The following is a 22,159-nucleotide window of genomic DNA, read 5'->3' as shown; positions in this document are numbered from 1 at the left end:
TGAGGTGGTCCCATTGTAGGGCAGAGGAGGTGAAGGGGTGTCAGATAAATCTCAAAAATTAAGATGCTATCTAGAACTGGTTGAAAAATAGGTTTCTTTTTTTCAGCAGAACATTTTTCACAGTTTTTGCTTAAAAAAAAACACAACTTTTTTTAGTTTTCATAAACCAAAACCCAACTTTATTTTTTTTTTTTTTTGGCTGATTAACTTTTCTTCCAAAAACTTGAAAATTTTCAAGTTAAGCAGACACTTTGTGCAAAAATTTTCATTTAGTTGAAAATCTAATTTTCCATAGGAAAACATTGGAGGACATTTTTGACAAGTCCTAGTGCTATCTGTTTTTCATGGTATTGAATATCCCGTAGATTCCAAGGCCAGAAAGTACATAACTATCTAGTCTGACCTCCAGTATAACACAGGGCATTTCATAGAAGAGCACGGGCTTGCTTCAATTTTGTTGGCCAAAATTTCCCCTTTCCCAACTGTTGTATAGCATGCTTTCCACTTCTCTTAGCTGTTATCCTCAATTTAGGCCTGGGTTTTGACTAGGGTGGGAGGGGTGTGTGTGTGTGTGTGTGTTTACACAGAAAAACATATGTATGGTTAGTTATTTTTTGTGGGGGAGTACATTTGTAAAAAAGTGAACATGTTTGCATGCAAATGCACACCAATATTTATTTTTATATATTTAAATATTAAAATATAAATATTAAATATGTATAAATATGTATATATTTGTCTTTGGGAAATGAGACAATATCAAATAATTTATTATTAACGACACATTGACTGTATAGGGAATACTTTAAATGAATAAATTATAAAAACTCTCTGAGCAATATCTTAAGCAAATGTGACTTCCTCCTACCTCCTAGTTAGATAAGGACTTTAATCCTCCAGGGAAATTGCATGTGCCGGTAATGAAAGTAATTCAGAAATATACATGCATTGTATTAAATTAAATTAAAAAGGTTATGATTTCTTAGGGACTGAATATTAGCCATCTTTTAAGATATTACTGTTTTACATCCACATCAAACCCAGAACAGAGAGTGACGTAGGCAAACATTGTGCAAATGCACTTCAGATACAAATCTTTGAAACAGCTCCTTGGACCTCTGCTGCACCTGCAGTAGCTATTTAATGAGATCTTCTTTCAACACATAGAAATTAAACCACTTGATTTATCTCTGTTACTAGATTCCAATGATTCTATGCCAAGGCATGTTTCAAGATTAATTCTGAGAATGAGAAGAAAGATTTGTGTGTGCAAGCCCTTATCTGACTCTGAAAAAAGAAGAGAACCCTGCTGCTCACTCGGCTTCAGTAATCTAGGAGCTGCTGTTGCTGCAGCTATTTCTAATGCCAGGAGCCAAAGAAAACCTAGATGCCCAATATATATCTTATAAATAAGTCAACAAAACCTGAGTTACCCTCTCATATTTCAAAATCAAGAAGTGATTTTGTGTTGCAAGGTGTTTTTTTTTTTCTTTCTGTTTCTTATTTTTCCCCCTGAAGACAGAACTAGGCCATGGCTGACAAGCAGACAGGAGAAAAGCATTGAGAGCCATTTTCCTATTTAAGAGTATTAATGCAGAGAGCAAACAAAAGCATTACAAACAATGGGTTTATTGTCCTTCCACTCATCTGTCAAGTGTATACTGAGACTCAGTGCAGCCAAATGTCTCTGTGTTTCATAAATGGCAATGTTCAATTTTCTCACCACTTGTTTTTGTTAAATTAAAACACATTTCAAGATGTTATGTTAGCTGTACATACCATCTTCAGAACATTGTTTCTGTACTTCAGAGATGGGAGAATATAGACTTGCATTTCACTAACAGAAAATTGTTTTTATTCTAGACTCTCGCACTTTTTTTCAGACCTTAAATCTTATAAACAATTCAGCCTAGAATCCAAATGAGCAACATGAAAGAAGATTATTTAGGGCCAGACTGTGACTCCTTTACTCATATTGGAAAGCAGTTGCTTACATGACTAGTCCCATTGACTTCAGTGGCCTACTTCTGGGCTATATTGTCCGTTACCATGAGACCTAAGGAAGGGACAGTGCATAATTGCATTACTGCAGAGGCACACTAGGGACACAGTTGTGACTCTCAGTCACAGTTCAGTTCCTGTTTCTCCCTTGCTCCAGGAGAAATAAGCTGTGTCATCACTATACCTGGTGCAGCGTACATCCCACTCAGCACCAGCTCAGTTTCACTGGCCAATACTCTGCCCGCTTCCCTGCCTGTCCACCTATGCCAGAAGGAAGCCAGTGCCAGAGGCCCTGTGATGGCTGCTTTCTCCCCAGGCACAGATCAGCAATGCAGATAGCCCAGAAGTGGGAGTAAGGAGGTATTTTACACTCTTCATGTGGGTTCATAAGTCAGTTCGCTATTAAGCCCTTCTCACCAGTTTAAAGGGTTCACAATGTGGCCCATGGATATTGTCTTTCATTGTAGCCCTCACCACTGACTTCTGCGTTTCAATTCAATCCTCTTTTTCATTGAGTGCTTGTCCCTATGTGTACTACACTTTAGCAGCACCCACTCAGTCCACCCATGCACCCCTCCTCTCCTTGTGCTCACCACCAAGCATAGAAAGGGGGCTGCCAAACTGTTGCCAGACTGTGTACACAGTGGGCATCGACTCACTAGTTTTGGTTCCTCAAAGTGTCCTGGAGTCCCTTGGCTTCTGGGAGGACAAGGGAAAGATGTGCATCGGGTCCAGTTCAGTCCCCCACTGCTAACGACAGACATATCTCTGATAGAGTGGGGAACCCACCTGGAAAGGGTAGGTGGTCCAAGCAATGTGGTTCCCTCAAGATTTAATGCTCCACATCTGCATGCTGGAGTGGACAGTAGTCCAGCTGGCCTGTGAGTATTTCTTGCCTTGCATTTGAAGCCAGTCAGTCTTGGTGCTACTGGACAATGTGACAGCAATCTGTTACATCAACAAGCAGGGAGGGGCATATTCCTTGCAATTCTGTGCAGAGATCACCACCCACTGGAACATATGCATACCCCTGCAAGTTGCCCTGACTGCCATCCATCTGCCAGGGGTTCAAAATATCCTGGCAGATTCCCTCAGCAGACATGTCTTCAGAGAGCACAGGTGGGAACATCACAGCCTGACCCTGTGGGAGTTATTTCGTGAAAAGGGTCACCTGACCACAGGCTTGTTTGCATTCAGACGTGAACAGAAAATGCAAGGACTTCAGCTTGTGATGGGTTGTTGATGCGCCTGTCAGCCAAGCTTTCTAACTGCCTTCTCCTGGTATGAGACTGTTACCTGGGGTCCACACTCCTTCCCAGTCTCATGAATTTGTCACTTCGTCTATTCTTATTAGCAACACTGCAGCTGTGCAACTGTTTCATCTTTCTTAGCAAAGGCCAATTCCTAACTTCCTAGCTATTTGGTGTTCTCTCTTCCAGTTAATGGTGTCTGAATACACAAAATGGCTGTGGTTATGTCAAGTCCAGTTCTTTCATAACAAGACCTCTTGACATAAGACGAGGGGAGGACTCACTATCCCAGCCGATCCAAAGAGGTCTCCTAGACTCTGTCTTGTTTGTAGAGAGGATGAAGGGAAGAGGCTGTTTCTGCCCAGAGCATGTCAAAGTGGATCTTGGATTGCATAGTACCCTGCTACGAACTGAACAATGACCCTCTTGGGGGCAGTGTGAGAGCATGCTCGACAAGAGCCCCAGCAGCCTTAATAATTTCACTAAAGGATATCCCTAGTACTGACATCTGCAGAGCAGCAGGCTGGTCTCTGTGCATATTTGCACAAGACATCATTTGCTGGTGCAAGCATCTGCCTTAGATGCCTCCCTGGCCAGGGCAGTCCTGCATTTTATAGTGGCACAGGGCTCCAGTCACTCACCTCCTCAAGAGGGACATGGCTTGTGAATTGCCTGAAGTGTACTACACATAGGGACAAGCACTTGAAGAAGAAGGAAAGGTTACTCATCTTGTAGTAACTGGAGTTCTTCTAGATGTGATGTGTCTATGTGTAATGAACTACTCAGACACCTTCCCCACTGCCTCAGATTCTATCGTGGAAACTAGCAGTAAGAAGGAACTGACAGCCCCCTTTGGACTTTCCTCGTGGAGTATGAGGAGAGTGGGGCTGCATTGCTAGGAAAAATTATTCACACCAGGGGGCATGAAGCTCATGCACAATGTGAAGTGCACTACACATAGTGACAACATATCTTGAAGAACTCCAGTTATTACAAGGTGAATAATCTTTTTTTTCCTCTTAGTGAACTAAGTTCCCTGCTCCTGCTTTATTTATTATTTAAAAATAGGCTTGAAGAACACTCTTACTTGTAAATGTTCCTCATATTTTTGGAAAGTTCCACAGTCTTCTAAATAAGGGTGAAAGATTTGTAATCAGAACTGTCTTTTGATAGGAAGTTTCCAATTTACAAGGGTCTGAGTTGTAATTCAGGAGGACACTATTGAATTTTTAAACCTTTTCACCCGTTGTGATTAGTTCCATCAATCTCCAGTCATCCAGACTAATTCTCAAGTTTTGCTTTTCTCGGTGGGAAAATGCTACATAATTGGAATGGGGTTCACCTTTTCACACTTTTTATATAGGCATTTAGGCTCTGGTTCAGCAAAGTGCATGATTTGCTGAGTCATGGCCCCTGCAGGAAATCTTGGCCTTACTGAAGACAATGACAAAATTTCTATTGACTTCAATAGGTTCAGGATTTCACCCTCAGTTTTAGAGGTTTACATTACCTAGGAGTGTCCCAATTTAATAAATAAATAAACTACTCAGTACTGATGGAGATGGACGGTTTAAGGTGGCTCACCTTGAAAACCACAAATCTAAAACTACCTGATCGATATACAAAGTACAATTTTTTTAAAAAAGAAAAGCATGGGGAGGGAAGAATGCTGCATATTATGTTTTGCTTGCTTGAACAAAAAGGGTAAATATTTTCATTATTTTGGATGAAAAAGATAATTTAGTGTAGAAAATGCAATGATCCATTTCACACTGTGAATAAAAGATAAATGATTAATTTAAGATGCGAATAAAAGATGTATACTAAGAATTACTAACAAAAGAACCACTTAGGATTTGATCAGTGTATTTGTGCAGTGTAAGCAGACATTTATTCATTAGGTTATGAAGTCTATACTTATTATCTAGGGAAACTTAAAAGTTCTGTATTATTTTGCAATAGAAACCTATTGAGAATTACAAGGGAAAACATGATAAAACAGTCAAATAGAAGGATAACAGAAGACATACCAAATACATTCTCTAGCTAATACTAGACCTACATGAATGCAAAATTTTATATGACTAAAACTTAATTTATTCTCAGCAAAAGTGCACACAATGTATCATAGTATTAAGATATGATGGCATACTATTGACCCTGGAACAGTACGCTGCCAATATTTTTGCCATTGGAAAATGGGACCTGAACCTAACCGTTTAATGTCATGAAGCTCCCATTTCTAGCTGTAATGGATAGCAAGAGGTCATACCTTTGGATCACTGGTTCAGCACCAATCACTGTCCATTCTGAGTCTCATTCCGGCATAATTTTGGGTAAAATGTGATATTTTGGCGATAAGAGAAGCAGAGAGACATTTGTGTTTCTTTTAAAAGACAGTTGTGGCAGAGTGCAGGTGATGCTTTCCAAAGTCTTTGTACCCTAAGAATGACACTTGCAACACTGACACTCCCTTCGACCCAATAAACTCCTGTCAACTAAACAAAAAAAAGGGGGGGAGGAGTGGCGCAGGGATTTAATAAAGTCTAAAAAATAATCACAGTAAAAGCCCCTACCTCAGGCAGAATATGTACCCTCCAAAAAGGTAGACTCCATGAAGTCCATTAGGTATTTCGCTATTTCTACTGCTTATATGGATGGTGCTCAAATAATATGGTCAAATCCTAACATAGTCTATCAAAGGTATATGATAAGGTACTCTTTTTATATAGTTGTGCAGTTATTACATAGATATCACCACTAAATCTGTGGTGGTGTACATAGATGGTATAGAGAATACCCCAACCTTGCCACATCAGCTTTGATTCTGTATAGACAGATTGTTACAGCAATTCTCTCCTCCGATCTTATCTACCAGTATTCTGACCCTCAACAATTACACTTGTCCATAACTGGAGAATAAGACTTATTTTTTTAAATGTTATTGAGGATTAAATAAGTCCCAGACTCTGTGTTTGTATGAATACGAATTCTCATTTGTATGAGACTTGAAGCTCTGATGGTAGAAGAAAGGAAACAGTTAAGACTTGTACAGAAGGTACTTAATTCCCCTTTTCATTTAAGAGATGATTCTTCGATCTCCCAAGAGAAACAAAATCCTTGTCGGGGAAAATTGAATCTGAAACAGGCTGAAGACAGTTTTGAGCCAAATAAATTATACGATAACCGCATATCATAAGTAGTAGCTGTGTAACTTGATGTAATGGCGTTCAATACATATGTTATTCGTGGGGGAATTCTTCACCATGCATGCACTCAGAATTCATGATCGGGGCAGAGTTCTTTGCTTCTCCATAGAAAATGATGGGGAAGCAAAGGGAAGCCGCAAGAGTGGTCACATGCTCCTCCCCAGCAGTCCGGGTGCATCATGTCTGGTGTCCAGAGCAGTGGGTGGAGAGGTAAATCACCATGGGGAGGCATCGTCGTTCCCCCCAGTGTGCCACTGTCTCCCTATCCCCACTCCTGATTTCTGAGAGTGCAAAGCTGCCCGGATGAGGGAGGGTGGTCATTTGGCTCGGCTTGCTGGCTCTGCACCTGGCCACCTCTGCACCTGGGAGTGAGGGGAGGGGGATATAGGTGCAGGAGACAGTGGGAAGAGGAAGGGGATGGGGCCTGGGACAGTGGAGAAAGGACGAGGGAAGCCAGTCTAGCATGCAGCATCCCTTCAGTAGCTGGAGTCCCCTGCTAAGCAGGCCCATCAAACCCCCACCCCGATGAGCCCTACCCCCTCTTCACCTGGATCACCCTTATCAGCCCTCCACACTGAGACACTGACCCCACCAAGCCCCCACCAGTCCATTTTGGTCAATTTCACAAAAATAGGATTTTAAAAATAGTAAATTTCATGATTTCAGCTATTTAAATCTGAAATTTCACAGTGTTGTAATTGTAGGGGTCCTGACCCAAAAGGGAGTTGCGGGGGGGAGTCACAAGGTTATTTTAGGAGGGGTCACGGTATTGCCACCTTTACTTCTGTGCTGCCTTCAGAGCTGAGCAGCTAGAGAGTGGCGACTGCTGGCCAGGAGCCCAGCTCTGCAGGCAGAGCTACTGCAAGCAGCAGCACAGAAGTAAGGATGGCCTGGTATGGTATTGCCACCCTTACTTCTGCGCTGCTGTCTGTAGAGCTGGGCCCTCAGTCAGCAGCTGCCACTCTCCAGTTGCCCAGGTGCTGAAGGCAGCACAGAAGTAAAGGTGGCAATACCGTGACCCCCCTTAAAATAATCTTGTGACCTCCCCCCCCCCCCCCCCCGCAACTCCCTTTTGGGTCAGGACTCCCAATTTTAGAAATTATGGTCTCCCCCATGAAATCTGTATAGTTTAGGGTAAAAGCACACAAAAGACCAGATTTCATGTGGGGAGACCAGATTTCACAATCTGTGATACATTTTTCATGGCCGTGAATTTGGTAGGGCCCTAGTTATAGCAGTATTCCAGCATCTTATATGCTCTTCTTTTCTAATACAAAGTTATGCAGCATAGTTCTTTAAAGGAAAAATTGTACATGAATACAATATCATATATTTTGGGAAATACTTTAATGAGAAGTAGTATTAATGTGACAAGTCTTTTGCCTTGTACTACAATTTTCCTGCCTTGTTAATTTCACTATCTCTTGAGATTTTTAGATTAATGGTTGTATGGTACACATTATAATAGGAATAAGCATATTGACTAACCTGACACTTTTGTACAGACTTTCAAATGTGAACAGGGAATTGCCAGGGTAATGCATGCCATTGCATGCTCAAATGACTACTTAGATACATGACTGGTTATTTTGTAATTGCAGTTACTGTGATTTTTTTTACCCAAACAGGCTGCTTATAGATCTGTCCTTGCCATATCTTTCAGCATCTGTACAGGAAAAGTGGATGGATGCTTTAAGTCTAATTTCTGTTTTCTTCCTAAAATATGTATTTTCATCTTTAATAACTAGCATTAATTGACAATAATGTATTTACTTCATTACTTATTTATTAAGGATCTTTTACCCAGAAATGTATTTAAAGCACTGCAGAAAAAAGGTCATCAAAAGTCTGAAACAGCATAGTAGCTTTAAATCACTTATTTTGACTTAAGCTGCCACACTGCTCTCTGAGTATATACTGCCTTCTCTAACTAACATGGATACCATTAAATTAGTGGAAACATTGTCACATAATTTATTTTAAAATATTAATTAAATATTTTTTTTCTCAAGTCTTCAGAAGTTACAAGGTCTGGGATAGTTTTATAAAATGAAGTACTAGTTAAAAAAAATTGGCTGTTGCAGGCTGTACTGCTATCTACTAATGAAAAATGAGATCACGCTTATGAATTTATTTTTTGTGGCTCAATTCAATTAAAAAAAATAGTTCTATGGGGATTCTTTGTCCTCCCTCACCCTCCACAGAGACTTCTTATTATAGCTGTGTATATTTTTGTAAACATTGGCATGTGTGTTTCTTTAGCTCCCATCTTTCTTCTCCAAAAAGATCTTGCAGGTCCAGGTTTGAATGATCCAATTTTGTTTCCAGTCTTATTCTGAATGAGAAAATCCAAATGGGTTTTGGAATTCTTACAAACAGTTCTGGGAGAGCAATGGTAGCAGAAGTAACTTTTTGTGAGAAATATGTAGAAATTGGTTCCAAGTCAAAGATCCAGCCATTTTAGGTCTGTGTAGCTAGACATAGGCAGGCATCAGGGAAAGCACAAAGAAATAAACCAAATTCATATTATGTGGAAGCAAAAGGCTCTTTTATCTCCATACAACTGACAATTTCATACAAGAGCGGGGAACAGGCTTCCTCATCTTTATTTCAATTCAGTACAAAATCTACTGAGCCATTTGTGTGTTGTTACTGGACTGGATCTGATCTCGTGTCTTCCAGTTAGTGGTGGTTGTGTGTGCCCAACACTTTGGAGGCCCTTTGTGATTCTTTAGTATTGATGCCTATAAGGCTGTACAATATGCATTTTCAATTTAACCTGAAGTATTGGATTCCTGAGACATGGCACTGGGCTCTTGTGAATCAGGATACAGAGAAACAAAATTCACTTTATGTAACTGCAGCAGGTACTGAACTGTGAGCTACAGCAGAAATGGCATATTCCTTCAGCCACTGACCTGGAAGCTCAGGGAAAACTGCGGGGAAACCTGCCTAAAAATCTTGCAACTAACAAGATTGTATTTTTCAGAAGAACTGACTTTAGGCTACTGCTAGTTACATTTCTCTTGCAAGAAGCAGTGTCAAATTGGGGCCACTTGTCTCTTTACATTTGATCTCACCTTTTGATATTCATATAGCAGAGCAAAATACTTGAATATTAGAGGAAATGAAGATGTGAATATTTTGAGAGTATTTATGGCTGCTTAAAATATGCCTTACAACATATGGCATAAAGGCGTAAAAGCGGGCTAAGTTCTGCCGTGCCATACAGTGATTGCCATTAAAAAGTTAACCCTTATTGATAGTTAATACATAGACTCTAATCCAGATTCCACTGAAGTCAATGAGTACTTTGCCACTGATTTCCATGGAAGCAGGATTGGATCCACCGGAATAGGTCAGATACTTCAGAATTTCCCTGTACTTGAAATTAAAAAAAAAAAAAAAATGTGGCACTTCAGAGGCTGTGGCATGGCAATTTGTTGATTCTTAAAGTTGAGCACTGTTAATGTCATAGGTAACAAACTTGGTGTCAGTTATTGAGCAACTCAAAGAATTCTAATTAGGGTTGTCAATTAATCACAGTTAACTCATGCAGTTAGCGCAAAAAAATTAATCACAATTAATTGCACTATTAAACAATAGAATACCAATTGAAATTGATGAAATATTTTTGTATGTTTTTCTACATTTTCATACATATTGATTTCTATTGCAACACAGAATACAAAGTGTACAGTGCTCACTTTATATTATTTTTATTACAAATATTTGAACTGTAAAAATGATAAACAAAAGAAATAGTATTTTTCTATTCACCTCATACAAGTACTGTAATGCAATCTCTTAATCGTGAAGGTAATTTACAAATGTAGATATTTTTTGGTTATATAACTGCACTCAAAAACAAAACAATGTAGAACTGTAGAGCCTACAAGTCCACTCAGTCCTACTTCTTGTTCAGTCAATTGCTAAGACAGATAAGTTTCTTTACATTTATGGGAGATACTGCTGCCTGCTTCTTATTTATAATGTCACCTGAAAGTGAGAACAGGCTTTCACATGTCCTCTATAATGGTGGTTGAAGATGAAGGGACATATGAATATTTAGCATATCTGGCATGTAAATATCTTGCGATGCCGGCTACAATGGTGCCATGCGAACGCCTGTTCTCACTTTCAGGTGACATTGTAAACAAGAAGTGAGCAGCAGTATCTCCCCTAAATGTAAACAAACTTATATGTCTTAGCAATTGACTGAACAAGAAGTAGGACTGAGTGGACTTATAGGCTCTAAAGTTCTACATTGTTTTATTTTTGAATGCAGTTTTTTTTGTACATAATTCTACGTTTGTAAGTTAAACTTTCATGACAGAGTTTGAACTGCAGTATTTGTATTAGGTGAATTGAAAAATACTATTTATTTTGTTTTTTACAGTGCAAATATTTGTAATAAAAAAATGAGCACTGTACACTTTGTATCCTGTGTTGTAATTGAAATCAATATATTTGAAAATCTAAACATTTTAAATAAATGTTATTCTATTATTGTTTAACAGCACGATTAATCATGTGATTAATCACAATTTTTAAATCAGGCGATTAATTGCGATTAATTTTTTTAATCACTTGACAGCCCTAATTCTAATCTAAATTGCACTGGTTTGGTATTCTGCAGATGTGGAAAAGGAATCTACTACAACTCCCCTAGTACATCCATGTGTTATAAGAGGGAATGTGGTAGTAGATTCAAAGGGAGTGTAGCCATTTAAAAAAGGTTATTTCAGAGTGTGTGCCAAGGGGAAAGCGCCACCTAGGCAATCCTGTGCACCCAAAAAGTACTAGGAGTGCATAAGCTGAAACAGCACCTTAGTAGACAATCCATTTGTGCTTCTGGAAGTGCGCATACAGCCCTTCAGTCTTGCAGAAGCTGTTCAGTCCAACAACAGAGTCATTTCCATAATGGAAAATATATATTTATATGGTACTAAATTGTTAGTTTTTGTAACAGGTAAACATGGTTTATACACTTACAATATGACAAATGTGACTACAGCCTGATGTAATCATAACTTTAGTATTTTCCTTTATTTAGTGGCATAAAAATCTTATTAATTAGTGGTAACAGTTTACCTAAATCAATAAAATTTGTTTTTGCCTGAGGTTTGTGTAAGTATAATATATTCTTCAAATATTTGGCTATAAGTTCATGATTCATATATTTCCATATATTTTATACTTTCCAAAAAGTTTCCAAATTTAAACTATTAAAAGTATACTTTCAGCATTGACATATATGTTCAGATTTCAGTTACTCGTTGGCTCTCTATTGACTGTGCCTCTCATTATGTTGATTAGATTTACTAAATAGTTTTTCATGTATTACAATATATTTCTTCCGAGAGGGATTTTCTACATGAGTTGCTTTCCCTTGGCTTTGCCTGATTTTGTGGGGGTACAGTCGAAGTTAATCAGCACTGAGGCATAACAACTTGCAGTAATAGCTACAATCAAGGAATGAACTGAATCTGATTACCACAGTGGGTTGCAGCTAGATTGGCCTAAACTAAACCCCACTATTTGGAAATTTTGAATCTGGATCCCAACCTTCAGAGTCTAGAAATGCCTTGTTGATAAAGAAGATTGACAAGGAGCATTCACAAGAAAACTGCATGTTTCCTTTCAGTGGGGTTGTGTTTTTTCCACCTGCCATGAATTTGACTTCAGGAGACATGTGGCTTAAGAATTTACTCACTGCTTTCAAAATTTTTCCGTAAAAGTCCTCCTTTAACTATAGTGACATTAGGCTGGATTCATGAACACAGTATTGATTTGTGCACATTTCTTTTTCTCTTTTAGATGTTTGTTCGAGAGGCAGAATGGCTTTACATTTACCATCACCTCACAGATTTGTCTTATTTACTGTTAAATTTATAAGACAAACCCATTGTTGAACCTCTGGGTGCTGGAACAGTTCAGTACTGTAAGAAAATGTATATTTTTGACAAAATAAATTACCTCAGGAAAAATGACAGCCACTGTATGGTGCTATAAACGATATTAAACTTGGACTTTATCAGAGTTCTAGAGTTGAGTTTTCTCCATTCTCTTAGTTTCCATCATATTGATATCTAGGGACTGTAAGCAAAAGCAACCCAGTTAATCTTAATAATCAAGATGGATTTAAAGCAACAATAATGTTTCTTTTCAGATAACTTTACATTAAAATCATTTTTAAATTAAATTATTTCCATCAAGCAGAACTTGCTGAAAGATACTTTCTGAACAGCCTTCCCCCACCCAGTTACCCACACAGAGAGAGTTTTGCAACTGGGAAAAGTTGGAGGCGGTCCTGGGTGTGTGAGTTGATTTCTAGCAAAATGAGCTTTTTTACACTTTTCACCTATTTCTAATCAATTCAGGAGCCATGGTCTGATTCTTTTTTTAGAAAAGGTCCACAAATCAAGGCAAAACAGTGTGCGGGGGATTTTTTTCTTTGTTTTTTGCTGGTTTTGAAACAGAAGTTATTAGTCCTCACTCAATCATAAAAATAGCCTGTTGATCAAAGACTTATTTCATGTTGTACCTTCTTTTGAGTAAAATATTTCATGAATTCCACTGATGTCTTTGTTTATGGTTATTTTCAGAACTGGAGGCAGAGGAGTGGTGCAAACATCTTTGCATAGAGTGTCTAGGAACCAGGCTAAATGATATAAGCCTTGGGGAGCCAGATTTACTTGCTGCTGGAGTCCAGAGAGAACAAAATGGTAGGTAGCCATCTGATCTGGCCCTTCCAAATATTTCTGTATAGTTCTTCTAAAGGTGAACAACAGTCTACATTTGTTTTTTCTTCACATCTGCTAGAATAAGGAAAAATTGACCAGATGCAAGGAGGAAAGAAAATTCTGACTAACTCTAGTAGCAAGTCCATGACAAATATGATGTGTATATATTGAGAGAGAGAGACACACACACACACACAGACAGACACACACACACTATGGTCACATTTGGGAAATTAATATCATGACTTCTTTGGACAATGAAAGAAAACAGCAGACATTCTAAAATAGTCCCTGAAGAAATTGATGAACATTTGAAAAAGTCATCCTTTGGGTCAGAAAACGTCTTCTTATTATATATTCATACAGTGCCTAATACAATGGTGCCAGGGCCTCTAAGTGCTACCACATACAAATAATAAATATAATGGTGGGGCATGGTCCGCTGAGAAGAAAGTCTCTAGCTTTCCAGTAAATGCGCAGGCGATTGGATGTTGGTGGTTGAAATCCTCAAGAATTAAACAAAATCTTCTGTTATACAATCATATAACATCCAAAATCACAGCCCTCTTTTACCAAACATTCTTATTCCTTGGAACAAAGTCCATGCATTACTTTAACAAAGTAATGCAAAGGAGCTTAGAGCTTGTCTACACTTACATTTTATAGCGCTCTAACTTGCTGGCTCAGCGGTGTGACAGAGCTTTGAAGTTTCCTGTGTAGCCATGTCCCCCAATAGCTATAAAATAGTACCGGTATCTGTATCTTTGCTTCAGCTTTGCAAACAAAATTAAATTACATCATTAAATTACGGAAGGACTACCATTTTCTCAATATTATTTTATTTATTAACTTGTGGTAGTGTCCTGGATGCATTTGAATCCAGTAAATGAAATATGCAGAAATCCATAAGAAATTAGACATCCTACTAGTTCTAGGAAAGGATGTTGCTCAGGTCCATTTCAAATAAATCTGGAGCCTTTGTGAAGCTGTTTGTTTGGATCACTCACTGCAAGACAAGATTTAGCATGTAATATGGTTCACCTTCACAACTGCCTCAGACCACTATACTAAGTACAGGAGGATGGATTGACAGCCATGTGGGGAGGTGCGGGTAATCAGGAATATATCCAGGAACAAAAACACAAACAAACACTCTTTTTCTATCATCTGCCATATATGTATACGTTATTATATTGTAGAACAAGTGTGTATGTGTTTGAGGGGGGAGTTATGGGAACAGTAGGTGGAGGTTTCCTCAAAGATGAAGAGGAATAAACCTGTGATCTGCTCAAATGGGTTGCAATAAAGGAGAAACATCTTTATTCCCTAGGGGTCTCAATATATCACCACAGAGCTGTGAGTCAGTGTCCTGCTGCTTTGTGTCATAAGCAGTGAATATCACAATGAGATTTCTCAGCTTGTGCCTGATAGAGTGGGACTCTCATGACACAGGGTCCCCTGAAGATCCAGGCTGAACAGCTCAATCTGAATTGGCCTTGATGCAGTTGCTGTAGTATAACAGTTAATTGTGTTGCTACTGACTACTAAAAATTGGCACATGTAAAAATAATTAGCATCTTTATTGTCCTGTTGTAAATAAATGGAATGAAACAAATACAATTAGCTTGGAGGCATGGGGCCTTGGTGTGGATCACATCGATAAGACAGCAAGGGGTATGATTAGTGGTACCTCTTCAAGCAAAGGGGGGTGAATGAAATCAAAATGTCAAGAACATTCTGTACTGAGTCATTAGTTACAGTACCTCAGACAATGCAATTTTGATACGTATGCCCCAGTATAGAATTCTCGATTTAAATTAGCATCTTTAAAACTCAAAGTTGCTATCCTAGTTAGTTGCTTAATGCAAAGCAAGTGCCCGTTTTCTTAAAATCCCAGTAGGATGTACAAAGAAGACCAGATGCTGCTGCTATTGACATTAGTCCACCCTTTTGGTTCACATAGCTGCCACTGTAAGAGCTTGCAGGTGCGCTCAGTTGTCTTCAACAGGGTTTTGGGTTTTGTTGGTTTGTTTTTTACTAAAATAAGTTAAATAGAACTGTGGACCTTAGGAACTAAGATTACCTTAGTTACTCTAAACTTGGAGGCCTTATTCCTAACATGACAGTGTAATGGAAGAAATTAATAATTTCTGAGGAAATAGTTTGGTGATCTGTGATAGAAATGTCAAATTTAAAAATTATTTTTCTTTAATCAGTGGTACAAAATAATGAGTTCTACCAGTTTGCAAGATTCTAGCTCATAAGGGCTCACTTTCAAACATTGTAGCTCAAAGGGCACTTGAAATCCATAGAAAGAGTGATGAGCTTCTGATGACCTGAAATTGAAAGGTCAAAGTTTAAATTTGCAGCCCATAAAGAAACACAGTATGTAACAAATTTCAAGATTCTTGCTCCCTGTGAAAATGGCTCCCTGTGCTCCCTGTGAAAATGGCAATTAATTGTCAGACTCAAATCTGTTACAAATGACTGCGTTATGTAGGTGTTATGTAATTGTACTTAACACTTACATAGCACCTTTCAAGCCAGTACTTTATAAGCATTAATATCCTCACAGTATCCCTCTGAGTTAGGTTAATATTAATGCACAGAGTGACAGAAAAAGATGGAAAGACACCACCTGAATCTTAGCAGCAGAGCCAGGAATAGAACCCAAAGTCTCTACTCTTAGTTTCCTTTTCTTACTACTGGCATGTACTGTTTTCTGAAAATTTTCAGGGCTATTCCCTCAGGAAGGGTTGGATATGGCTGAACAAGAGGTACCGATCTGTTGGCTCTTGTTAACAGCTAAGGTTGTGACAGAATTTTCAGTTTAATTAGACTTTGGGTTCTAAGTTACTATTGATATTTTGTAGACTAAAATAATTGCAACATGGTGATATTAACTTTGTGATGTTATATCATATCTTTATATCCTGGCAAGACAGTACTGCCAGATGTAATCATTTGCAAATGGCCCCATATCCCTAAACATCTGCTGAACATACTTTGCCACAGTGAGGTGCAGACTTTACTGATAGGTAATTACTGCCACTTAAAGAAACACTAACTTAATATCAGTTTTCTTTCATAACTAATCTGGTTTTTCCATGGTAGCGTTCTTAATATGTTATGTCCTGCATCTCCTCTAATATTTCCATGCTATACTCCCTTTCTCTGGAGTTTGTGAATTCTATGTTGAGAACATTTGTATTCCATAAATCGATATGGCCAGTTGTTAATGTAGATTGAAAGGGCAGGGGAGCACTTGCCGTATGAGCCAAGGAGGTGGGGGGATGTGGAGATAGCAATCCATCCAAGGTAAGGAAGAATGGAGTTCTCTGTCCCCATTTCCCCTTGGTTTAGCTCCTGGTTATGGCAGAACAGCAGCTGGGAGGGCCTACCTTTCAAGTTTTGTGGTAAGTTGTGTGACAAAGAACAGAGCCTGTATTGGTGGCTTCTGGGCAGATTCAGTGGCCTCAGAAGCTTGCTAAGATCCTCAGTGTGACCACCCTTTCTCAGTGTAGCGGCAAGGGTCACAGCCTACCGAGCTACTTTCATCACAGGCCAGTATGGGATGTGGGAAGGGGGGATACCCCAAAGTCTCTGTTGCTCCTTTGAGCTAGTAGGTGCAGTTGAGCCTCTTGTCTGGACCAAGGTCTGCTTCCCCTCTCAAAGGGGTCTCTGTAGAGCATGGGGAGGGGGGATAACCCAGGCCCACCCTCTACTCCGGGTTCTAGCCCAGGGACCCTAACATTAGTAGCTGTTGGCGGCTTCCCCTTCACCACTGGAGCTGCTTTGATTCCCTGGGCCACTTCCCCGTGGTCCCCTTTTTCTAGCTTCACCCTTACTTCAGGCTTCAGCAATGCTTCCTCTCCTCCAGCTCCTTTCACCTGGGCTCCCCTGAGGGAACTGGAAGGAGAGCTTTTAAGCAGTATGAGTGGGACTTTGATTGGTTCCAGCTGTCTCCATTAGCCTAACAGCCTTAACTGGTTAATTGGCATCAGTGTCTTAATTGGCCTGGAGTAGTCTTTGTTTGGCTTGAGGTTGAGATCCCTCCTTCCACCACTCTCTTATATCCTTCTGGTTTGAGTCCATCACATATCCATCCCTCTGCTCAACACCAAAGGGTTGGGCAAACTTGGGTTGTCATGCAATGCACCTGTGACAGGCCATCTGAGTTGCCGTGGTGACTTCCTGCTCTGTGCTGTATTGGAACTGGAAGGGTTGGGGGGATAAGAACCATCTGGTCACTCTCGCATTTTTTCCTTGTTCCGCTGCATCCACAAAAGAAGGGCATGGTCCGTCATGAGGACAAACTGCCCCCTTAGCAGGTAGTAGCGCAGTGTTTCCATGGCTCACTTAATGGTGAAGCATTCTCTCTTGACCACCGCATATTTCTGTTCCCTTGGGAAGAGTTTCCTTCTGAAGTAGAGGATCAGGTGTTCTTCTTCTCCAACCATCCGGGATAGGACAGCCCCCAGTCCTACTTTAGATGCATCTGTCTGAAGGATGAACCCCTTAGTGAAGTCTGGGGCTCTGAGTACAGGGTCACCACAGAGGGCTGTCCGCAGAGCTATAAATGCCCTCTCTGCTGTGTCAGTCCAGGTCCCCGAGCTTCCCTGGTAGCAAAATGGGGGAATAAAGCAATAGTAGTACCCCACTACTCCCAAAAATACCCAGACTTGTTTCTTGCGAACTGGTCGGGCCAGTTTTGGATGGCCTCTAGTTTGAGTTGGGGTTTTACTATGTCTCGTCCCACAATGTAGCCCAGATATTTAGCCTCCGTTAACCCTGTGGCGCACTTGGCGCGGTTTGCGGTAAGGCCAGTGCGCCTTAGGGTATCTAGGACAGCTTCCACCGTTTCCAGGTGGTTTCCCAGACCGAGGTATGAATAAACACATTGTCCAGGTAGGCGGCCGCGTAACTGGCATGGGGGCGCAATAGCTTATTCAGAGGTGCTGAAAGGTAGCTGTGGCCCCATGCAGACTGAATGGGAGGACGGTATATTGAAAAAGACCCTCTGGCGTGGAGAAAGCGACTTTCTCTTTTGCGTCTTCAGCAAGGGGAATCTCCCAATACTCTTTAGTTAAGTCTAGAGTGGTCAGGAACCGGGCATTTCCCAGTCTGTCCACTAACTCGTGTATGTGGGGTATAGGATATGCGTCATTCAGCTGACAGAAGTCATCATAGAGCTATCCGATTTGGGAACTGGCACGATCGGGCTAGACCACTGACTGTAGGACTCTTTGATTTTCCCTAACTCCAGCATTTTCTTTACTTCTGCTCCGATTTCTTCTCGCCCGGTGGGGCCTCATTATTACCTTGGCCGTGAGGTTTGTAATGATGTTGTTGTATGTCTCTGTTGTTCGACCTGGCCAAGACAAGAATACGTCTTGGTTCCAGTTGATCAACTCGGACACCTCCTTTCTTTGGGCTGGTGTTAAATCGGGAGACACCCTCACCTGTTTGCGGGGGGAAAGGGTTGTTCTCCTGTGGTGAGTCCTTTTGGACAAATACACATACTTCTTGGGTACGCCATGGTTTTAGAAGGTTTACTTGATACACTTGTTCTTGTTTTTAGTCCTGGTTGTCTTACCTTGTAATTCACCTCTCCTAATGTTTCAACTACTTTCTGGGCCTCTGCCACGGGGCCAAGAGTTTACTCTCTGCTGTGGGTACTAACACCATTACTCAATCTCCGGGTTGAAACTGCTGAACCTGGGCGGTTGTAGTGAGTTTCTTGGGCTTTTGGGGCCTTCTACAGATGTTCTGGTACTATGGGGGTAACCCAGGTTGTAATAAGAACAGGAGTACTTGTGGCACCTTAGAAACTAACAAATTTATTAGAGCATAAGCTTTCGTGGGCTACAGCCCATTTCTTCGGTTGTAATGTCTCTCATTTACAAAACATGCTCATCTATATTCTTTCCCATTTGGGGCTCCTCTTCCCAAATCTCCCTGGCTATGTTTAGTATGCCCCGGGGGTGGCAACCGTATAATAGCTCAAAGGGAGAGAAACCAGTGGAGGCTTGGGGAACTTCACGGATGGCGAACATAAGATAGGGCAACAAGGTATCCCAGTCCTTTCCATCCCTACTTACCACTTTTTTTTATCGTGGCTTTGAGGGTCTGGTTGAATTTCTCTACCAGACCATCGGTTTGCGGGTGGTAAACTGAGGTTCGCAGGTTCTGGACATGGAGCCGAGAGCAGAGGTCCTTCATCAGGTTAGACATAAAAGACTTTCCTTGGTGCACTAGAATTTCTTTTGGTAGCCTTACCCTGGCGAAAATTTCCACTAGCACCTTTGCTATGCACTTGGAGATTGTGTTTCAGAGGGTAGGGTGACCAGATCACCCAAGTCAAATATCGGGATGCGGGGGGCGGGACAAAAAAAAAACAAAAAACAAAAAAACACCCTTCCTCCACAAGCGCTGGAGGGAGGCCCCGGAGACGCAGGGGAAGCGCGGGGCCGGGGTGAGTGAGAGTCCGGCCTGGCCCCGAGCAGGCAGGACTCAGTCGGGTGGTAGGGAGCAGAGGGGGGCGGCCCGCGGGGCCAGGCGGCGGCTGTTCTCCGGGCTCCGGAGCATTTCCTTGTTTGTCCAGTGTCCCAACCGCACATTGGTCGGGACGCGGGACAAACAAGGAAATATCGGGATGTCTGGTCACCCTATCAGAGGGGAATGGCCTCTGGATACCTAGTTGCATAATCCAAGATGACAAGCACATATTGGTGGCCTTGAGTCGTCTTTTCTAGAGGCCCCACCAGATCCATGGCTATTTGCTTAAAGGGAATCTCAATGATTAGTAGGGGTACCAAAGGAGCCCTTAGATGTGGGCAAGGGCTGTGCAATTGACACTCTGGGCAGGAGGCGCAGTACCGCCGGACATACTCATGTACCCCCGCCCAGAAGAATCGGCGCAAGATCCATGCCTGGGTCTTCTCTACTCCCAAATGTCCCCCAAACAGGTGACTGTGGGCAAGGTTTAATATTGCCCTCTGATGTTTTTGGGGTACCAGGAGCTGGTTTACCACTTGTTCTTGTATTTGTATCACCCGGTACAGGAGGTCCTTCTTAATCATGAAATAGGGTGCTGGCCCTCGGGCCTTTCCCTCCACAGGCACCCCATCTATCTCGGCCACCTCTTTTCTGATATTATCATATCTGGGGTCTTCGCTCGAAAGTCTGCCTTCTGGGACCTATCGACCTGAACACCGAGGAACTGGCCTCCACCTCCTTGGTCAGTTTGGTAGTATTGGGGTTTGGACCAGCCTCTACTTCCTCTTCCCCTTTGGGGGTCTCTCCCTCAGTTTCCTGTGCCTGTCAGCCTACTAGGGCAACATTCTGTCCCTAAAGTAGGATCCAAGTGCCCAAAGCCTTCGCCACCCTCCTTTCGCTCTGAGTTTTTCTGCCCTTCCTGGGGGCGGGGAACAACTCTTGAGATATTTCAGCAAAAAAGGGGGGGTGACTTTCTGTTAGGGATCAAGTATCAGAGGGGTAGCCGTGTTAGTCTGAATCTGTAAAAAGCAACAGAGGGTCCTGTGGCACCTTTAAGACTAACAGAAGTATTGGAGCATAAGCTTTTGTGGATGAATGCCTACTTCATCAGACGCAAGTAATGGAAATTTCCAGAGGCAGGTATAAATCAGTATGGAGATAACGAGGTTAGTTCAATTAGGAAAGGTGAGGTGCTCTGCTAGCAGTTGAGGTGTAAACACCAAGGGAGGAGAAACTGCTTCTGTAGTTGGATAGCCATTCACAGTCTTTGTTTAATCCTGATCTGATGGTGTCAAATTTGCAAATGAACTGGAGCACAGCAGTTTCTCTTTTGGAGTCTGGTCCTGAAGTTTTTTTTTTTTTTTGCTGTAAGATGGCTACCTTTACATCTGTTATTGTGTGGCTGGGGAGGTTGAAGTGTTCTCCTACAGGTTTTTGTATATTGCCATTCCTGATATCTGACTTGTGTCCATTTATCCTCTTGCGTAGTGACTGTCCAGTTTGGCCAATGTACATAGCAGAGGGGCATTGCTGGCACATGATGGCATATATAACATTGGTGGACGTGCAGGTGAATGACCCGGTGATGTTGTAGCTGATCTGGTTAGGTCCTGTGATGGTGTTGCTGGTGTAGATATGTGGGCAGAGTTGGCATCGAGGTTTGTTGCATGGGTTGGTTCCTGAGTTAGAGTTGTTATGGTGCGGTGCGTGGTTGCTGGTGAGAATATGCTTAAGGTTGGCGGGTTGTCTGTGGGCGAGGACTGGCCTGCCTCCCAGGGTCAGTGAAAGTGAGGGATCATTGTCCAGGATGGGTTGTAAATCAGTGATGCATTGGAGAGGTTTAAGCTGAGGACTGTAGGTGATGTCCAGTGTAGTTCTGTTGGTTTCTTTTTTGGGCCTGTATTGTAGCAGGAGGCATCTGGGTACACATCTGGCTCTGTTGATTTGTTTCTTTATTTCCTTGTGTGGGTATCATAGTTTTGAGAATGCTTGGTGAAGATCTTGTAGGTGTTGGTCTCTGTCTGAGGGGTTGGAGCAGATGCGGTTGTACCTCAGCACTTGGCTGTAGACGATGGATCATGTGGTGTGTCCGGGGTGGAAGCTGGAGGCATGAAGGTAAGCGTAGCGGTCGGTGGGTTTTCGGTATAGGGTGATGTTAACGTGGCCATCGCTTATTTGTACTGTGGTGTCTAGGAAGTGGACCTCCCGTGTAGACTGGTCCAGGCTGAGGTGGAAGCTGTTGAAATCATGGTGGAATTCTTCCAGAGTCTCCTTCCCATGGGTCCAGATGATGATGTCATCAATGTAGCGTAGGTAGAGAAGGGGTGTGAGTGGACGAGAGCTGAGGAAGCATCGTTCCAGGTCAGCCATAAAAATGTTGGCATATTGTGGGGCTATGCGGGTGCCCATGGCGGTGCCACTGGTCTGGAGGTATATATTGTCACCAAATTTGAAA

At 41.5% G+C, this 22,159-nt stretch overlaps 1 protein-coding gene across 2 annotated transcripts in view; it reads left to right on the top strand.

Moving 5' to 3' along the window:
- The window catches only part of DOK6 (docking protein 6), a 409,224-nt gene that overhangs the window by 217,116 nt on the left and 169,949 nt on the right, over nt 1-22,159 (top strand). For both annotated transcript variants that reach the window (XM_005281485.5, XM_005281486.5), the window contains exon 4: nt 13,069-13,188. In XM_005281485.5, coding sequence (XP_005281542.1) covers nt 13,069-13,188 — 120 coding nt within the window. The remainder of the gene's footprint in view (nt 1-13,068; nt 13,189-22,159) is intronic.

This window comes from Chrysemys picta, chromosome 2 (assembly GCF_011386835.1).
Source record: "Chrysemys picta bellii isolate R12L10 chromosome 2, ASM1138683v2, whole genome shotgun sequence".
Lineage (NCBI taxonomy): Eukaryota > Metazoa > Chordata > Testudines > Emydidae > Chrysemys > Chrysemys picta.
This window is presented reverse-complemented; position numbering and strand designations above follow the sequence as displayed.